The sequence below is a fragment of the Mesocricetus auratus genome, unplaced genomic scaffold, assembly GCF_017639785.1.
Source record: "Mesocricetus auratus isolate SY011 unplaced genomic scaffold, BCM_Maur_2.0 Super-Scaffold_100043, whole genome shotgun sequence".
Classification (NCBI taxonomy): domain Eukaryota; kingdom Metazoa; phylum Chordata; class Mammalia; order Rodentia; family Cricetidae; genus Mesocricetus; species Mesocricetus auratus.
The window spans coordinates 6704739-6725144 of record NW_024429220.1 but is presented as its reverse complement, the minus strand read 5'-3'; the positions used below and the strand labels follow the sequence as shown (position 1 = coordinate 6725144).

Sequence of the window (20406 nt, the reverse complement as noted above, 5' to 3'; positions counted from 1 at the left end):
TGTTATGGCTGAGTCACCACACCATGAGGAACTGTGTTGAAAGGTTGCAGCATTAGGAAGGTTGAGAACCACTGGTCTGGGTGGTGATGCATGAAGCAAAAACCCTTAAATGGAGTTCAGAATCGTTCTCCAGTATTTTTTGAGACATGTGGTAAGTAAGTGCCGTTCTGGTGCACGGCAAGTGAGGACACCTTGAAGGTCTGCTAGCGGGTATAGTATTGGAACTCTATCTGAAGCTCATATCCACTGGAGTCATTTACGTCAGAGCCAATCCAATTTGGTATTTGAAATTGCTCTCCTAAGAGAGAACATTCAGTGAAAGGAGTACACGGAAAGCCCCAGTCGGCTGCCCACAGGTCGCTGAATGGGAGCTCTTGTTAGGCAGGATCAGAGGGGATAGGATGGAGACATGCGAGCGTATGGCAGATCTTGTAGCAAGGGAATGGAGGATGTTGGAACTGATAAAGAAGATGAAGGATGCTGGGCGTGAAAGGCAGGTTTGGGCAGCTAGATGGCCAGGGGTGCTGCTCTCTGAAGCAGGTCTAGGAGGAGGAACAGGTTCACAGGAAGGTGAGAGGTGGCTTTACTTCAGACCATAACTCTGATGTTCTTGGGGCCAAACAGTAAGTGGTTGGCAGGAGACACGGGTCCAAAGTTAGACAGATGCAATTTTGGCAGTTGTCATCAGTGAATGGGGACAGCAATTATGAGCTTGTCTGATGAGGAACTGTGATAAAGAAACAATATGAAAAATGCTATTCGGCCCTGTGAGTCTCCAGTGTGGAAATAAATTGCGAATCCAGTTTACAGATCTTTTTAAAAATTTTTTAGCTATCACTTATTGATGGAAAACAATCCTGTGCTAGATAGGGGTGAGATCACAAGAAGGGAAGCTAAGGGAATATAACGATTTAAAGGATTTTTACTTTTTTGTGTAAGTAATGTAGGAAATTATCTAGGACCTTATACATGCTAGGCAAGCATTCTCCCACAAAGCTATATCCCCAACTCCTTTCTTACTGTTTGGGGTTGGGGTGCCAGGTCTAACCAAATTGCCCAGGTTGGCCTTGAACTCACCATATAGGTTTCAAACTTACGGTACCAATGCCTTGTGCCCTCTGCCCTCTGCCTCTTCTGCTCCTTTGGCATCTAGAATTAGATGCTTACGGTACCAATGCCTTGTGCCCTCTGCCCTCTGCCTCTTCTGCTCCTTTGGCATCTAGAATTAGATGCTTACGGTACCAATGCCTTGTGCCCTCTGCCCTCTGCCTCTTCTGCTCCTTTGGCATCTAGAATTAGATGCCCGAGTCACAAGCACAGCTTGCTTGTCCCTTTAATAATTTATCTCAGGTAACTGAGCTTGAGCCTGGTGCCTTAGATCACCCCGCCTGATATTTATTTCAGTGGAACAATACACTGAGTATTGAAACAGCCATAAGCTGATTGTTTTGTCAATTTTTTTAATACTCTGCTTATGGCATTTAAGGCAGGCAAATCAAACAATACCATTATTTGATAATTACCATATTTAAAACATGAGTCATTCTTTGTATTTGTTTTAATTATGCTGGTTATGTCCTATTTTTAGCATCTACCCAAAGGAATCTGACCTCAATGAATAAATATTCACTATCAAAAAATTTTTTAACAATTTATTTCAGTACTGTACAAGAAAAAAGGATTGCAAATTATTTAGTGAAGTCTCAACACAGAACTTGTAGCCATTGCAGCTGGAGGTGCTGAGGTTACAGCTGTCCATTGGTCTTGGAATCGGGCATACCCTCTGCTCAGTTCAGGAAAGCATCCCACAAGACCGCTCACGAAAAAATTCCCAATACAATCCAAAGCTGCGGTTCCCTTAGAAAGAGTCCGCACAGTCCTTCTGCACAGAGAGCCTTTGTCAGTGATACTCTGTGGGATGTCTTCTTGCCACTGTGCTGGAGAAGGCCTTCTGCTGGGTTTCTCTGTGCTAACAGCAGGTACTGAATCCTTTTCCAGCATCATTATTTATACCTGACCCTCATACCCTCTACTACATACATGTGCATTTCTATCTCGTATTACAAGCTACTGTACTAATCTATTAGCTGCTTGGCTTCTTAATGCCACCCATGATAGAAATGCATGAAGTCTGCTTTTTCTTCAGTAGAAAAATTTGACTACATTAAATTAATTTGGGTAGAAAAATAAGTGCTTTTTTCTGTTTTGGTCTTTTGTCCCATTCATAAGCTTACTAACCACACAACTGGGAATTTCCAAGAAACCTTGGTCTACTAAGAAAAAAATGTCACTATGTTAATGATTTATTGCATTGTCTTTAAGACACCTGCAAGACAAAAGTTCTTCTTGATGTTTCTTTTGAAAACTTGAAGTAAATGCCATAGTCAAATCTAATATTTATCCTTTTAACTTGTTTGAATGACCACTCTTTTTATTTTTGTTTCAAATATCTCAAAATGAAAACCTTTTCATTGGCCAGATAATCCAGAATTCTAAAATAAGTTTTTTTAAACTATATGAGATTTATTTGTCTCTCCTCAGTGGCCTCTGCAATGAATGCTGAATCCAACACAACTACTTAGAAAGCATCCATGTCCCTGTGGGTTAAATGTTTTAAAGTTTTAATTTTTTGTTTTAAATGTTTATTGTTTAATTTTAGTGTTTTAAACATTGATTTATTTTGGACTTTAACTGTAAGGATTACATGTATTTGCTAGACCCGCTTTGTCTTTTATGTTTATTAAACGTTTCCGAGGTAGTTACATTTTAACTGAGTCCATAGAGAAATCAGCATGGTTAAGAGAGGAGTGGGGGAGGATTGAACCTGCGTGTGAGGCATCCGGGCACTCTACTGCTGAGCTGCATCCCAGCTCTTTGTTGTAGCTTTTGAGTTGGCAGGCTGAAGAAAACGGTACGAGGTTCCAGGTAGCCATGAATGTTCTCTTCCATCATTTTGTGCCCACAGCCGTGCCTGCCCCATCTCTCCAGGTTTTCCCAGAAAACATTCCCACCTAAAAGGAAAAGAGCACCTCGTTCTATTGTGCTTCTAATTACCATCTTAAGTTTCATTTCCCACAACTCCCAGTGTACCCATTGCTCACGCCAAGTTCGTGCAGCTTTAAATGCCTGTAAATACACAAGGGCATGGGCTAAAAGCGCCTTAGCAACCTCAGCGCAGGAGCAGGTCGTGTACTAAGGAGAACTGAAAGCCACTCGCAGTTAAATGATCACCTGTTTCATCTGCTGACATTAGCCCCTCTGCCTTCCTTCACAGCATGAGGCTTAACTTCTAGAGTAATGAATTAGCGTCAGTTTATACTGCTCCAAAGTGGGTTATGGTATTGTTCATCAATGTAGGGCCTCTGTCTGGCAACTGTGGGTGGTCAAGTGACAGGGATAAGCGTCAGAGGTGCCACCTTGCCACCTGGTGATGGAGAATGAGTAATCTCAAGGCTACGCCTGTGCACCAGCTGCGAGTGACTCTGGTTTAATCAAGGATTAAAGGATAAGAACAGAATATTTTGACTCTTCCCTTTTAAGACTATCAAGTTCCAGCATTTCATGCTGGGTAAGGTTCTCACACTCAGGAATGATTCTTGCAGTATCGTGAAAACTGCACGGATCCTTGACGATAATGGATGGAAATGATAACAGTAGCATAGATGTAGCTACGATAGATGATAACGCCGGTTACATTGGTAGCATCACATGGAGGCTTGCAGCTACAGGCCTGGGAGGAAAACCTTGCCTTCAGCTTTGCACGGGTGTTGGCCACTGGGAGACTGGAAGCACTGACAGCTGTGCTCGATTTTGGATGCCACTCCCGGAATGTCTCAACAAATTCATTAGGGTCATCTGTTCTACTTTTCACATATGCAGCTTGCAGTTGGTGGAGAGGATTCTAAGTTTCTGGCTCAAAGGCAGAGTCTTGTAAGTCTGGAGGATGGAAAGTTGCCTGCTTTCCATCCCTGGGCCATGAAAGAGGAGGTTGCCAATATCAGCCAATTGCTACTGGGACAGCCAAGGATAAACGAGCTAGAAAGAGCTATGTCTAGTCAGAAATTGTTTCTATTCTTTTGTTTTGATTTTCCAAGTGCATTAAAAACAAGGAAACAAGATGAAAAAAACATTTTAAGCGAACCTACTAGTTAAGTAGAGCTTATCACACTATAAGAAACCTAACTTTCTGTTCTTATTCTCAAGAAGATGAACAATAAAATTTTTCCCTTTTTCTTTTTTTTAACTTCTTACATGTTACTCTCAGTCCCTCTCCCTCCCCTCCTCCACCAACCCCCAATCCTCCCAGCCCCCCACCTCACTCCATCCCTCCTCCACTCCCCAGGGAGGGTAAGGGCTTCCATGAGGGATTTTCAGAGTCTGTCATATCATCCTGGGAAGGGCCTAGGCCATACCCCATGTGTCTAGGCTAAGATAGCATCACTTCATGTGGAATGGGCTCCCAGAATCTATTTGTATGCTCTACTCTCTAAGGTCCCACAGATTGCTGAGGCCTCTTCTCTGACACCCTGGTCTGGGTCACACACGATGTGTGTGTGTGTGGGGAGTGTCTGGATCAGTCCCATGCTGGCCTCTCAGTCATCAGTCTGGGATCCATGCATTCCCTCCCCCCTTGTTCAGGTCAGCTGCCTCTGTGAGTTTCGCCAGCCTGGTCTTGATTCCTTTGGTCATCACTCCTCTTTGCAATTGGGTTCAAGGAGTTCAATTCGGTTTTTAGCTGTGGGTATCTGCCTCTGCCACTGGATGAGAGTTCTAGGATGGCATATAAGGTAGTCATCAATCTCATTATCATGGGAGGCATTTAAGGTAGCCAGTTGGTGTCATTCTTGTAGATCTGTGAAGATCTCACTAGTGCCAGATTTTTAATAGAACCCCATGAAGTAGAATCCTGAATGAATCAATATGCCATGGACATGTGTTGGTCAAGCAGCTGTTTCGTTTTGTTTGTCTGTTTATCACACCTTTGATGGCAGGCACAACTTTTATCTTGAAAGTATAAATCATCCATGAATCCTTGTTGTCTCCTCTGTGTGTGTGTGTGTGTGTGTGTAAAAGACAAGCAGAAAAAAGTTGAATGCTTTGTTCACTATCCATTATGAGTGTTTCTCTCTGCTCAATGAACCTGGTTCCCCCTGAGCTTGCAAGAGCATAAATCACTGGTTTCTGTCAATGCTGGGACTGACCTACAGATTAAAAGCAGGCCACTGTGACATGGGTGCTGTCCCGTGTGCCTCTCTCATGCTTAGAAATCGTCCCATTCTGATTGCCCTACCTACTGATCTTTTTCTGTTTATTACCCAATTGCCTAGAGTTCTAGATCACCTGTTGTACATATTTATGTCAAGTTGTGTTGAGAAGTAAATCAACCCTAATTGCCACTAATGCTGTTAGAATGGTTGCTCTTGGGAATAGCTATGATATGAACATGTGTGCTTGAAAAGAAACTCTTTTAAGAGGCGGTTTACTGGAGTTTGCAAGTTCACACCAAGGATTTGGAGTAATTAAGTTGCAAGCTTTGGAAGAGACTTGTCATTGTTTTGTCATCGGACTCCCGTTGTTTCTTTGCCACATCACCTTTGATAATAAGGCAATGGGGACAGGCTTATTAGTATAACAAACACCAAAAAGCCCCAATGAAGACAAAAGCTATTAGGTAAGTCAACAGACCATTGAAGGAAACCATTAAACCAGAACAAGAGAGTTATTAATTTTCTTACTGCTCTTATGCATAGTGAATTTAACAAACTTGTTTGTTGCTCCATTGGACAGAAGGCAAGTCTCAAGCCCCAAATCAGAAATGTAGCTTAATTCTCAGTGTCTGCCGTCAGCCCCTCTAGTGCTGTTATTGTCACAAATAGTTGAATCAGTGGAGAAGAAGAAAATCATATTCAAATTAAGAGAAAATGTAAATGAATTTGGCTGAAAATTATTGCTAAGCAAGGCACATGAAAAAAAAAAGTATTTGACAACGATGAAGGAAAGTCAAGGAGGAGCCAAATCATTTTTGACCCTTCCTTTTGGAGTAGCCCCCCTCTGAAGAGCAACACCTGATGCGGGCGCCCAGTTTGTCTTCCATGTAACATTCACTCGGTACCTTCTGAGCTCATTTCACAATTCTGTTTCCTTACAAGGTAAAAGGACAAATAGGAAGCGATCAGATTCACTTGGCAAAATATGCTTTGCAGGTCGCTGCACTTGAAACTGTCAGACATGTGAGCTAAGGGACTTGTGTACCGGGCTTCTAATGAGGACAAACCTGAGTGCAGTAAGACTCGAGGCCAGCCATGTTCCCATGTCTTCTTCCATTAGGCGTCTGAATGGTAACTGTGATTTCCTGGCTAGATTCCAGCTTGGCTAATTGCATGCTGTCTACCCAGATTCCCTCTGCTTGAGGTACGCTTCATCTGGATTGTTCTGCTCTTGTTATTGTGTTTCCCCCAAGAGGTGGGTACATATTATAAAATGCGGCAGAATATAATTTGTTAAGCTAATAAGAGTACTTTGGGGATGAAGGGTTAAATGTGGAAGTGTGCTTTTCACAATCTCCCCCAGTGAGGTCTGCTTGTATACTAATTAACATGGAATAGCATCAGTGAAACATGGACATGAGCCAGGTCACCGTAACAAGACTGACAATAGCATAGGAACAGCCAATTTTGATAAATTCGACAGAAGATAAACATTCAGACAAATCCCCAGAGCCCAGTGCACCTTTTGGTTTTGTCTGCGATTAAAACCAATATTCTTAACCTCTGATTAAGTTAGCACAGTATTCAGTAGGTAAAGCTTATTTTCTTCTGTGTGGTAACATTCCCATCATCTTTGTGCATGTTATAGCTCCTAACAAATTAGCTTGGGTGGTAGCATCTTTGAAGTGAGGTTCTTAAGCAAACGATTGAAGATATGGCACAAAAACAAAGGATGGAGTAGCATTTCTGGATTCCTTATACTGCTATCTCCAAACATGTTCCCTGTGACCTCCTGTCTATTCCTTATCCCCATTTCAAAGACGGGAAAACAGAGGCTCCAACATCTCAAACGGCTTTGAGTGTTGAAGCCAAAACTGTTTTATTGTAAAACTGGCCTCTTCCATGCCAGGCTATGCTGTAGCTCTCCATTTTATGCCTAGCATATTTCGCCTTAATTTGAGAAGGCAAGTATGAAAAGCTAACACTGAAAATCGAGTTGATGACCACAGACAGGGCCAACAACTGTCCTATGGAGTTCATGTTGTTACTCCTCCTCTCACTGTTCCAGTTCCGACCTGTCCCTTTTGCCATTTCAGAGCTGACACTATTGTGAAGTAATTATACACTTGTCGCAAAACATACCATAAAGTGGGATCTTTGTAAATGCTACTACAGTGTGGTTCAAATGTGAATGTTTAATAATCCCAGAAAATAATGAGAAAAAAACCCCACTCTTTGGGCTCCTTAAAATCCACTCACCATGGTTGAATCTATTGTGTTGACTAAAGAAAATTCACAGCAGCCCTCCTGCACCTGGACTGCATTCACAGCCAAGTTTCCAGGTTTGGAACTGGCATTAAATTACCTAGAAATTGAATGTGCAGAAAATAATAGAATTTTATCTTGTCTCAAGAGAAAACTGTTCTCTTCCTATTAAGGGGGTTTCTTTTTATTTTTATAAGAGGAAGTCTGTACCCTTCAAGACCACAGAACCAGAACGTAGGGAAGAGGTGACAAGAGGTTCAGCATGCACACCGTATGCAGGCTAGCGGCCAGTCACCTCCAGCCGCTACGTAGCACACATCTTACTTTCCTCGGGAAGTTCACATGCCAATATATTTTATTTCCAGCCAGACACTAGCTAATTTATGGCTCTGCCAACAATGCCATTTTAATTAATTTTCTTCGTCTTACTTCTCTTTCCTCTGCTCCTCATATCTCATCTGTTTGCATTGCCTAAATTTTAATTAAAATCTTCTCTTCTCTAAGGAGCAATCTGAAGTGGCAAAAATAATCACTTAAAATATTACAGTCATTAAAAAGTTGGCTGTGGTGGAAGCCATGCATTTTCAATTTTCCTACAGATGATGTTTTAGCTCCCTTTAAAGTGCACTTTGTATCTGAATTGTCTGCCACCAGCCAGCTTGGCTATCAAAAATGGTCTTCCAGCTGGGTGGGCTGAGTGACAACTCCTTAATGGAAGAAATGGATGGCTCTCGGCTCACGTGGAGGGAACAGTACACTGGGCAGATTTCTTCCCATCTGCCGCTAACCCTCTACGAACTGGCATTGCCCAAATGCCCATTGTACACCTTTTAGCAAAATCGCTATCATCAAGAAGTAGATTGTGAGGCTGTGGAACTGGAAAGAATCATCAGGGTCGCAAGGCCCTAGAGAGATAATGTTAAGAGTCTCTCCGAGCTTTTCTTTCTGAAAGCCCAATTAAACAATGATAAAGGTGATTTAAGTACTTTTTACAAGTACAGAGGTGAAGTCATTAACATTTGCAGCAGAGTAGAAGGAGCAAGCTTAGAAATGCTAGCCTGAATTGTGGCCAAGGACACGTCATATTAAGGAATTTGCACTGATGTTTCCTGTTGATGCTTTTTTGAGTGGCAAATTTTTGTCACTTAGTTACACTGTGTTCTGTTTGTCAAATAAAGGAAATCCATGTAGCAGCAAAGCAGAGAAATACATTGGGGGGAACTGAGGGAAACACATAAACACATAGAAATATCAAAATTAGAGATTCATTGCTACTTAAGTATAAATGATTTTCCAATGCTAAAATAATAAATAAGTAATTAATATGGTAATTGATGGCACATATGAATGTCTAAAAACAGAAAAATAGAACTAGCTTTATTTAGCCCAAATAAATGACTAATATATTATTACTTATCAAATAAGTAATATATTATTACCTATCAACTCAGCTACATGACTTTTTTGTTGAAGTTGTTTAGGTTTGTAATTGTTAATTTTCTGAAAGTCTTCATAGTTTCAATACATGTTTCACTTGGGTTTTTAGTATACTAGATTTTGATGTCATTCAATGCAAGTTCATCTGTTAAGAAAAGTGGTGTTAGTCATCTCATATTCTTGAGTTTTCATCTCTTAGGAGAATATTTGGCAATCTTCCAAAATGTGGAGGACTTTTAAACTCTAACTGATGGTTTTATCTGCTCTAACAATGTGTGAATGTTGCAGTGCTTTTTTTTTACTATATTGTAGAATTTTCTAAATTTTAATTTGATCTGAGAAATTTTAATAATTGTGAGAAACAAAAATATACTTATTCTATTTCTCTATCAGCTACTACTAAGACTATAAAATATAATAGTACATATCTTTAAAAGTATGTATTCAGAAATAGATATTGTTGGCACTTAGAAATTTAAAAAGAACTGCTCCAAATCTCTGAGCTTCTTCTCACAATGTATCAAGAGAGCAGAAATTATTGACTTCATTCTTCACCCTGAGAAGCTGACACCTATGGGGCAAAATGGCTTGTGCCTCAGCCATCAGGTAGAAGAAATGTGCTCTCTCGTGCCTTCCTCTCCCAACCTCCAGAGCCCCTGAGGATGGATATGTGACCTGGGTTTTCATTCTTTATCCCCTTGGTTGTTTTCGGCTTCCAGGGGTATGTCTTCCCAGCTTTGAGTCCCTGATCCTCGTGAGTGCTTCTTTAACTGAGTCAGATTGGAGGCAGAAGCTCACATAGCCCCTAAGCAAGCAGACCTTGGATTCTCCTGCAGAGGCTGAGAAGCCCACTGGACATCCAGGGTTTGTCATGTGGGATTCATCTAGACTTCAGTTTGGAGAGTTTCTAAGGAACCAGGATAATTTCAAAACATTGAGCCCCAGGCACTCAAACTCTTCCTGCAATAAGTTTCAAGATCCTTGAATGAGAACACGCTAGCCTGGTATCCTACCCAGGACTCATAATACAAGTCCTGTATATGACCAAACTCTTAGACAGAAGGGGACTCAATAGATCTATTGTTATCAACTCGGGTATTCACCTCTGTGTGCAACCCCAAGGATATTGGGCGCACTTGAGAGGGTAATGGGGTAACTGAGATCACGATTTAAACCCAATAGGACATTTCCAAAGCCCAGCTGCACCAGGGACCTTGACACGATTGTTTGCCAGTGCTCCCATGTCTGTCTGAACTGAACCGAGCTCTGGTGTTGAGTACTGGCTCTCCACTGTGAATTGGTTAGAGAAACTCTAACGAGATTCTAAAACTGTATAAAAAGACGGCCTTCTGATTCTCACAGAAATTTCTTGAAGACAAATTAGTTTTACAGCCTACTAATATGAACATTGGTTGATAGTCATTTAACTGAATATTAATTTATTCACAGTGTATGTAGCTTTCACCCTTGTCATAGTGAATATTAGTTGTGTTTCACATGGTGGTAAGAGTGTGCTTACAGTGATAAAGTGTATATTTGATTAACTTTCAATAGTTGCACAACTATAAATGATATGCTCAGCTACTGAAAAATCTTTGGAATACGCTTTCATTTTTTTGAGTATGCTAGTTTATTTTGGGAAAGCGGTTAGCAATAAACTACCAAATTTTCAAATGATTTTATGTTTTACATAAAATTTGTCTCAAGTTAGCTTCAAATGTGCATCAAGTATATAGGGCTTAGAAGGGCAGAAACAAATTACATCGTTTAAAATATTAACAAAAATTTATGAAGTAAATGAAACCAACATTTAAATAATTAAATGAATGTCTAGCCAGAAATGACAAAGGCAATTAGGTGATCCATTCTTTAGTTATACAAGCATCCCATTCTAACTGTTTTCTTTTCACATGTGCGAGTATTTGGTGTGTGCCATTGCCTTGGGTATCACCGTTCCCGCTGCTGTCTGAGTCTGGGTTTCAGTTTTAGATACCCATAGGCCACAGCTGATTAGGGTTCTGACTGCGAGGAAAATCATGAAGGCCCAGACCTAGCACTCAGTGGGTTATTTTAGGCAAATAACCTTTGCTGTTCTTATTAGCATTGGTTCTGTTTCGGGTGGGCATGATGGAGAAACCCTTAAAAGGTATCTTCATATGACAGTTTTTATTTACTGTGCAATGGGCTGAATTCTGCCTTTTGACCGATTTGTCTGTGCTAAGGATTGCATAAAATGGGTTCAGTTTACCGTCCATGAGTAATCTGTATTCATTACACATGAAAGTCCCAAGCAGTCCGTGCCTGCCACAACTAAGTATTATCTAAAATGATGACAGAGCCCAGAAGACATGCATATGTCTTAGTATTGTGAAAGGACTCCCTCAAGATCATATGCTGCTGCTCTCTTGAACTTCTGAAAATTATTTTCTACTCCAGTGCACCAGCCCATCAACTACAACCCTGTTGGTTTTACCAGCTATAGTCAGTTTGGGTTCTAGAAGACCACTGACAAAGCAATAGTGTCAAGATTCCCGGTGCAGCTGTCTATGACCTTGGTAGCCAGGCTCCAGTCTGCAGACTGGGTCAACATAACATCTTTGTGTTCTTTTGGTTGGTTGCTTGGTTTTGGTTTTTTTAATTTTTTAAATTAAAATATAATTACGTCATTTTCCCCTTTTCTCCCTCCAGCCATTCCCATATCATAACCTCTACCTTCCCCCAAATATTCCTTACTTCTTTTTCTCTAATTATTGTTTTGCGGGATGGAGAAGAGACAGAGAGAGAAGGTCCTAAATATATACACACAATAGGCTCGACCCATATAATATTGTTATATTGCTTATATGTAAATGATTTCAGGGCTGACAAGTTGGTGTTGGATAATCAGCTGGGAGCCTCTTCCCTAAGAAAAACCAATTTCCCCCACTCTGGAAAGTCCTTAGTTGCCAGTAGTTCTTTGTCAGGGTTTATGGTCCTGTGTGATTTTACCCCTTCCCATAACTTGACTGTTGGTATCACTCTTGCTCAGGTGTTGGTTGAGATTTCATGTGTGTAGCTTCCCTGTCTCTTCTAGGAGACACAGTCACACAATGGACATCCTGCTCTGGCTTTTACAATCTTTCCATCCCTTCTTTGAAGATGCTCCTACGTCTTAGATGCAGAAGTTGTGTTGTAGATGATCGTTTGGGGCTGGGCACCAGACAATTACTTGTTCTCTGAATCTTGATCAGCTGTGGTTTTCTTTGATGGTCTCTGTCTGCTGCAAAGAGAAGTTTCTCTGATGAGGGGCAAGAGCTACATTTGTCTATGGGTCTAAGGATACATATTTAGAATACTGTTCAGAATTACGCTGGTGCAGTAAATGGTGATTATATCTTCATTTTTATGTATATATTTGTCATCCAACATAGATCTTGCTCTCTCCTTATAAAGCAGATGGAGACCTGCTCATTTGTTAAGTCTGCTTGTCTGGGTACTTCTAGAAGTAGTTATGACCAGCTTTTACATACTTTCATACACTAATGCTACCTACCAGTGTCCCTATATCTGATATTTATTATTTCCCATCTAAACTAGCATTATTTTGTTGTTACTGTTATTTGTGCTAAGCATTGAACCAGATTCCTCACATGTGACTGGTTAACTATTCTATTAAAAGACACATCTCTAGTGGTTTTTGTGAATACACATACATCACACACACATACACATCACACACACACACACACAAATAAAATAATTTTAAAGAAAAAATGTCAGAGCCATGCCGTTACTTCTTTTACACAGTGAGCTGTTTGACATGTTTTTGCCCACTGTGCCAGGCACTACGTTATGATCTGGTGAAATGTCCCTGCTCCATGGAGTCATTGGCATAATGAGTATTTTTGTCCAATTGCTTTTCTGCATCTCTACCTCATTTTAAGAGTATCAAAACGTAAATGAGTGTTCACTCTTAAATATGTTAGCATTTCCCTTTATGATTTATTGTCGAAAAGCCATAAGGGAAGGTTCCAATATTGAGAAGAAGACACTCAGTTTATTTAGCTCTGGATTTTCATCTGGCCTTTGGCCATTCACATCAAGCTAAGAAGTGTGTGCTGAAGGTTCAGTCACAATAAACTCTCTTTTCTTTCACAAGTGTTCTGTCAAACAGCAACAGAGTTTGTGATTTCCAAGCCTCTCACTGGAAAAATCATGCTCTTCTCAGTTCTGGTCAGAAACTTTTGCTGAAAATATGGCTAAGATTATATGGCATGTCAGGGATGGCGGTGACCTTTTCAGCGTCTCATGTTTTGATTAGCTGGCTACTCTACTCATACTCCATTTACAGACAAATCGTGAAAGACTTGAATGGCAAGTCAGAACTACACGGAATATTGAAAAGGTCACTGTGATTTAGCCTATAGCCACAGAATTGAAAATACATGACAAGTCATTATCACGCTTAATTCTCACAACAAGGGCTATGGTAAAGATGGGATATTATTCCAATTAACATATTCTTGTCTCATACTAAAGGCTAAAATGGCAAAGCTCAAATGCCCTCTTGACTCCTTTTTGTGATGACTTAATCAGTTAGAGGAAATTATAATTGAATTAAGCAAGGCAAAAGGGAGGTAACAAGCCCTTTTGATTTGCGAGTCCATCGTAGAGGGAATAATGTAATGAATTTCCTGAAAACTCTAATTATACTTGAGTAAAACAGATACAAAGCCAATTCAACAGCCACCCCATGCGCTCTCTCTCTTTTTTAATCTATAGCATAGCTGTCAGTCAGATGGGAACTCCATTTATTTCCATGGAAATGAAGGCAGCGAGTTCAATTTTGCCACCACCCGGGATGTAGATCTTTCTACAGAGGATATTCAAGAGCAGTGGTCAGAAGAATTTGAGAGCCAGCCCACAGGGTGAGTAATTGTTATCTCCCATGCTGTGTGTCCCACCTCCCTTACCCCAGCAGGCACATTTTAAGTGAGTGCGTATCAACGAGCAGCAGAAGCATGCTTAAATCAACACTGATTTTTATTGCAGACGAGCCAAGAGGGGGATACGTACCCTAAACGTCTTTATTAAGTAACACGGTGCTTTTATACACATTTAAAAAGTTGTGGTTACATATGCCTCATAACTTAATATATATTCATATTATTTAGCTTTTACTTGGAAAAATATTTTTTTCAATACTAGAATTCAAAGTCTTTCCACCACAATTATATTAAGATTTTCACTTCTCTTCCTGAGGACTGAGATTTATGGGTACTACTACCTGATTTTAACTGAAATGTGGTTTTGATCCATAAAAAGCTATTTAGGGGATATAGTTTATCTTTGGGAGATACATAAAAGAGTTTTTGCAACTGAGGTTCAAGGATGGGAGACCAGAAGCATTAAGGGTGTTTGGTGGTTTGGGTTTTCTTTATGTTTTGTGTAATCTGCCTTTTTCTGGGAACTTCACACCTAATATCTGGGCATACAGTTCAGTAGATAAAAATGCTTGTCATGAAAGTGTGAGGACATGAGTTCAGAACCCCAGAAACATGCAAAGCCACCCATGTAGGGTGAACTTGTGCAAACCAGGGCGTTGGGAGAATGGGAAAAGCCCCGGAAGCTTGCCTGGCAAGGGAAGGGAGAAAACATCAGTGACCATACCTCAAATAAGACAGGAGAGGCCTGGCACCCGAGCTTGTCCTCTGACCTCTGTGTATGACCATGGCACATCCATACCTCTGTTCACTCACACATGGACATGCACACACAGAGAGAGCCAAAGAGTTCAAAGTGATCAGGAGGCTGGGGAAGAAGGATCATGAGTTCAAAACCAGCCTATGTTATATAGCAAGGTTCCAACTTAAAATTAAAAAGCTCACATTGAAGAAAGTCCAGAGTCAGAGAAGCAAAGCCTATTTACTTGTAGCGAAGAAGTTCTAGAGATTTCGTAAGGCTTATCTGGACTTTCCTTTCATGTTAACTATGTAAGGAGCTGGTTATCTGCAGCAGCTTGACCTGTGGGCATGTCTGTGGGCTGATTATCTTGTTGACTGACAGAGAAAAATCTTAGTCTAATGTGGATAGTACCATTCCCTAGGCCAAGGTCTGGAACAGTGCAAGAGCTGAGCAAGCTAGCTGTAAGTAAACAAGTAATATTGCTGGAGTTTATTTGTCCCTGCTCTGAACTGTGATATAATATGACTAGCTGCCTGGGTTTCTGCCTTAACCTCTTCCTAATTGTGGTCTGCAACCTAGAGTTGTAAGCCAGATAAACATTTTCTCTTATAAATTGCTTTTGGTCCAGATATTTTTAGCATAGCAACAGAAATAAACAATAAATATAACTGAAATTCACTTGATATTAAAAGATACCAAACCTACATTAGAGCATGTAATAATCCAAAGACAGATCAAACATTTCACTCTAATAAAATGCTAATGTTGTAAGAGAGTTTTGGCTAAAACCAAAATCATCATCATCTCAAAAGAACTAAAAGTCCACTTACGAGTAAGTTTTGAGGTGCATAAGGATCACAAGAAGAGGACACAAGGAGAAAATGCTGCTTTAATGGACTATCAGATGTTGTTTTATTGGTCTATCAAAGAATGCTGATAAAATTATTTTATCGGAGCTTCAGAAAAAATAACTTTTCACAAAGTCAAATTGATGTGTGGTGCATGTGTACACAGGGCAAGAAATGACAAACAAAAGCATTAGGTTATGTTGCTTGTCTGCCAAGTTTATTGCCTGTTTGTCTCAGTCTTCCTGTCAACCACCACTATCCAGAAACACAACTTGCCATCAGAAGATCATCTGCTAGTGATGACAGGCAGATGGCAAGCTCTCCGTGTTCCAGGGTGACCACTGGAAAAATCCTAATTAAATATTTAATGTAGATGCCCATTCATTCTACTTGTTTTTCTTTGGTAATAATTAATAAAGAGTAAAGGAATATGCTCCCCTAAAAATAGTATGCTTTAATTATTTTATGTGAATAACGAGGGTGGAAAGAAAATGCAAGTCATTGTGGCAATGTTTTTGGAAACAATTTCCCCAGTTGCCCATGTTTTCTACTATAGAATCCAAGCCTTTGAACTCACATCACATGGCTGTGAGCATGGGCTTGCACATCTCTGGGCTGTCCCATCACTGATGGGCATTTTTTAGTAGAATGTTAAAGCTTTAGTTTTGCTGTTTCTAAAGAAGACACAGCTGTTACTGCAGGAGAGGGTGCTTCAATAGATACACTGATAATTTATGTGTCTTTCTGAACTTAGCCTTAACCTTCCAGACACATCATTTAATTAACAGCTACAGTATCTCACCTAGCTAAGGCTGTCTGTAGGTGGGAAAAGGCTTGGTAGAATGACACATTGCTACAAGGTGGATTTTTATATATGCCTTGTATCCTTATATGTTTGTAATATTTAAATATCTTATGAAGACATGTTTAATTTTGTTGCCAGTATGTCCAAGACATAGCAAAATCTGCAAATTAATGACTATCAAAATTTTAATCAATATAGCATGCTCTTATTTTTACCACCTGCTCCAAATTCTTTCTCCAAGTCCTTGAAAATTACAGGAAATGAGAAAATGAATCTCTGATGAGAAAAATGATAAAACAAGATAAATGATCAAAACAAGAAGGTATCCCACTAGGTACCCAGAAATTTCTAAAGAACCTGGGGAAGAGAGGCTGTGGGGATGGCCATGAACTAGGATCTGAGAAGGGAGGGGAGGAGGGAACTATAGTCCAAGATGCTCATTGAATAAGACACCATAAACATCACCTCAGCTTTGCTCCAGGTATGGGTACTGGATTAGGGTGGAGCTCTGAGTCACAGCTGTAGGAACTGTTGAATGACTTTAAATGCAGGCTCCTGTCTCCAGGAAGGAACAATGAAAGGATGTCTGGAAATGAACTTCAGAGCAGTGAGTGTCCATCATAACCCTCACCCATGGTCCCCTACCTACCAGTCAGATCCATGGCAAATCTGACCCATGGTCCCTTACCTACAAACCACTCCATAGTAATCTTCACCCATGGTCCTTTACCTACCAACCACTCCATGGTAATCCTCACCCATGGTCCCTTATCTACCAACCACTCCATGGTAATCCTCACCCATGGTCCCTTATCTACCAACCACTCCATGGTAATCCTCACCCATGGTGCCTTATTTACCAACAACTCCATGGTAATCCTCACCCATGGTCCCCTACCTACCAGTCAGATCCATGGCAAACCTCACCCATGGTTCCTTGCCTACCAACCAACTCCATGGCAATACTCACCCATGGTGCCTTACCTACCAACAAGCTTCATAGCAATCCTCACCCATGGTGCCTTATCTACCAACCAGATCCATGGTAATCCTCACCCATGGTCCTCTGCCTACCAGTCAGATCCATGGCAAACCTCACCCATGGTCCCTTATCTACCAACCAGCTCCATAGCAATCCTCACCCATGGTCCCTTACCTAGCAATCAGCTCCATGGCAAACCTCACCCATGGTGCCTTACCTACCAACCAGCTCCATGGTAATTCTCACCCATGGTCCCTTACCTACCAACCAGATCCATGGTAATTCTCACCCATGGTGCCTTACCTACCAACCAGCTCCATGGTAATTCTCATCTGTTGTACATTTACTTGCCAGGCAGCTCCATGGCAATCATTACCCATGGTAACTTACCTGGCATTTTTTTCACTGACAGTTAAAGTGCAGGAAGCAGTTTCAACAAATGATCTAGTTCAGTAGTTCCCAATTGTGGATTATGTCCTCTTTGGGGGTTGAATGAGCCTTTCACAGGGATGGCCTAAGACCATCAGAAAACACAGACATTTACATTACAATTCGTAACAGTAGCAAAGTTATAGTTAAGTAGAAACAAATAATTTTATGGCTGGGGATCACTACAACATGAGAAACTATATTAAAGTTCTTAACATTAGGAATGTTAAGAACAACTGATCTGGGATATCCAAATATGATTTTAAAAAGTCAATGTTAAGTAAAAGCATCCATCTAAAAAGCTAATAGTTGAGTAAACAAAATAACAGAATGAAAAAATATAGACTGTCTCAGAAGCTGCCTGTTATCCTCAGAGGGGTGAGGAAATATATGGCATTTGTGAAACCAGAACAGGTTAATAAGGAAAAAATTAGAGATGAGAAAAAAACATAATGGTTGAAACAAGTTTGCTAGATTTCTCCCAGTTATAAATATATGCCTAATTAAAAAATAAATTAGTAAACTGAATATTTTAATCTTGAGTCCTTGTATCACATATAAGACAAAGGAATTAGGGTTTGGGGAGATTGCTCAGTTGATGGGATACTTGCCAAACATGCTTGAAGGCCTGAAGTTGATCCCAGTGCCCATGTTAAAAAGCCATGCATGGGTGGGGCAGTGGTGGCGCACGCCTTCAATCCCAGTACTCGGGAGGCAGAGGCAGGCGGATCTCTGTGAGTTTGAGGCTGGTCTGGACCAACAGCCTCCAAAACAATACAGAGAAACCCTGTCTCGTAAAACCAAAAAAAAAAAAAAAAGCCATGCATGGTACCATGCACTTGTGATCCCAGGGTTGGAAGGGAAGGGTTGGAATCAGTAGGGTTCCTGGACCTTGATGACCAGTCACCCTCATCCAGTTATCAAGCTTCAAATCTCGGTAAAAGACCCAGTATCAGGAAAACAAAATGCAGGGCTCCTGAGGAACAACACTCGAGTTTGACCCAGCCTACGCTTAGGCATGTGCACACACAGGTGCATGTGTGTGTGTGCAAACACAGGAGCGTGCACACACATGGGGGAGTAATATGCCAGGTATGCAGAAAATGGTATCTTAACCTTAAAACATAATACTTAGAATGCAGTTTAACCAATGACTATTGAACAAAACGACAACAGTAGTCTCCCCCAACGGCAGGCCTATGAATTCCATAACCATGGACTTTGGTCCTGTTTACAGAATGGCATAGATTCTTCATATGCAGCATGCCGTAAATCTAACGGCGGTAGCTGTGGGCTACACCCACACACAGTGTTGCCAGGCATGTGTCAGTGTGGTAGGAAGGTGCTGTGGGGCACAGGGTCTAGCACTGGGCTAGCTCATCCATGTCCCAGCACTATAAAGGTGAGCCAGCAGGTACAAAGTGTCCTGGTCAGTTAGAGACTTATTTCTCTGTGCCCTACAACCAAAGTGTGTGGTGTCATCGGCAGTCTGTACCATCCAGGTATTGTAATCAACCAGAGAAATTGCAGTACCTGGTGCATGAACAATTGAACATGTTAATAATTAGTTGTTATTCACCCATACTTACTGTCAGTAATAGATTGCCAAAACAATGTTCAAGAGAAAATTATATTTGTATTGTTTAATAAGATATGAAAGAAATACAAAGTTAACTAGACCAATAAATTAAGTCTTTCTCAAAATATACAAGGAGAATATGTCACTGAGGAAAAAATTACTTGATAGGCTGGTAAAATGACTCAACAAATAAAGAACCTTCATGATAATCATGCATGGTCAGTGGAGCTCCACCCCCAGAACACACCGTTGAACACCCTCCCCACAGGCTGTCCTTTGATGCCAGCATACATGCATGTCACAGACACACACACTCGTGTAAATGCACACACACATGCACACACGTGTGCGCACACACACATGTAAAAATGTAATTAGTGTAAATGGTTTTTGGGTTTGTGTTGAAGGCACACACGATCCTCAGAGAGTTTCGGTTGACCAGTCACAGGCTGCTAACGGGCATTGCTCCCCATCTCTGTCTTTTGGTCTACATTAGCATACTGCTTTCTTAACAGTAGAATGGTTTTATAGCAAAGAATTAAGAAACAATCATTTTAAATGGCTAAATAAATATGCCAAAACCATTCTTCATATAAATTCTAAGGGCTACAGAAAGATAAAACAGGGATTTTCTTTCTGCTAAACGTCTCCTTATTTGACAGTTGTTTAAGCAATAGTATGCTATATACTGTATCAACCACAATTGTTAGTCTGATAAGTCCAGTTTTAAAAAAACGGATAAAACATTCATTATAGTTTTTTGAAGTTTTTTGAGCTGGGTGATGTCCTACTTCAAAGCAAAGCAAGCAAAGGGGTGCCCCGTTTTCAGAAGTATAAGATGAAGCTTGTTTCCTGAGACTCCGGAGTGTCCAGGCAGTGCATGCTTTTTCCTAAGCAGCCTCCAGTCTGGGCCGCGTTGTTGTTGTTGTATATTGAGAAAACTCTGTGTCTTCTCACCATTGTAAAACCAGCTTTCCAAATAAGTGCTATCCCAGCCAGGTATGCTTAGACACTATGCGTGTGATAAAAACCAGGAACGAAACTGAATGTGAGTAAAATGTTGGGAAGCAGGGCATGCTGGGAAGCCTTTATTGAGGGCTCATCGCTTACCTTCTCCCATGTGTGTAATAATAGAGGGGAAACCATTAGTCCTGGGAAGAAGAGAATCCTCACTGAAGCCTCAGTACACA

The 20406-nt window shown here is 40.7% G+C and overlaps 1 protein-coding gene across 5 annotated transcripts in view; it reads left to right on the top strand.

The window, feature by feature from the left end:
- Reln (reelin) overlaps positions 1–20406 on the top strand; it is a 437778-nt gene that overhangs the window by 248515 nt on the left and 168857 nt on the right. For all 5 annotated transcript variants that reach the window (XM_040735124.1, XM_040735123.1, XM_040735122.1 and 2 more), the window contains exon 11: positions 13671–13816. In XM_040735124.1, coding sequence (XP_040591058.1) covers positions 13671–13816 — 146 coding nt within the window. The remainder of the gene's footprint in view (positions 1–13670; positions 13817–20406) is intronic.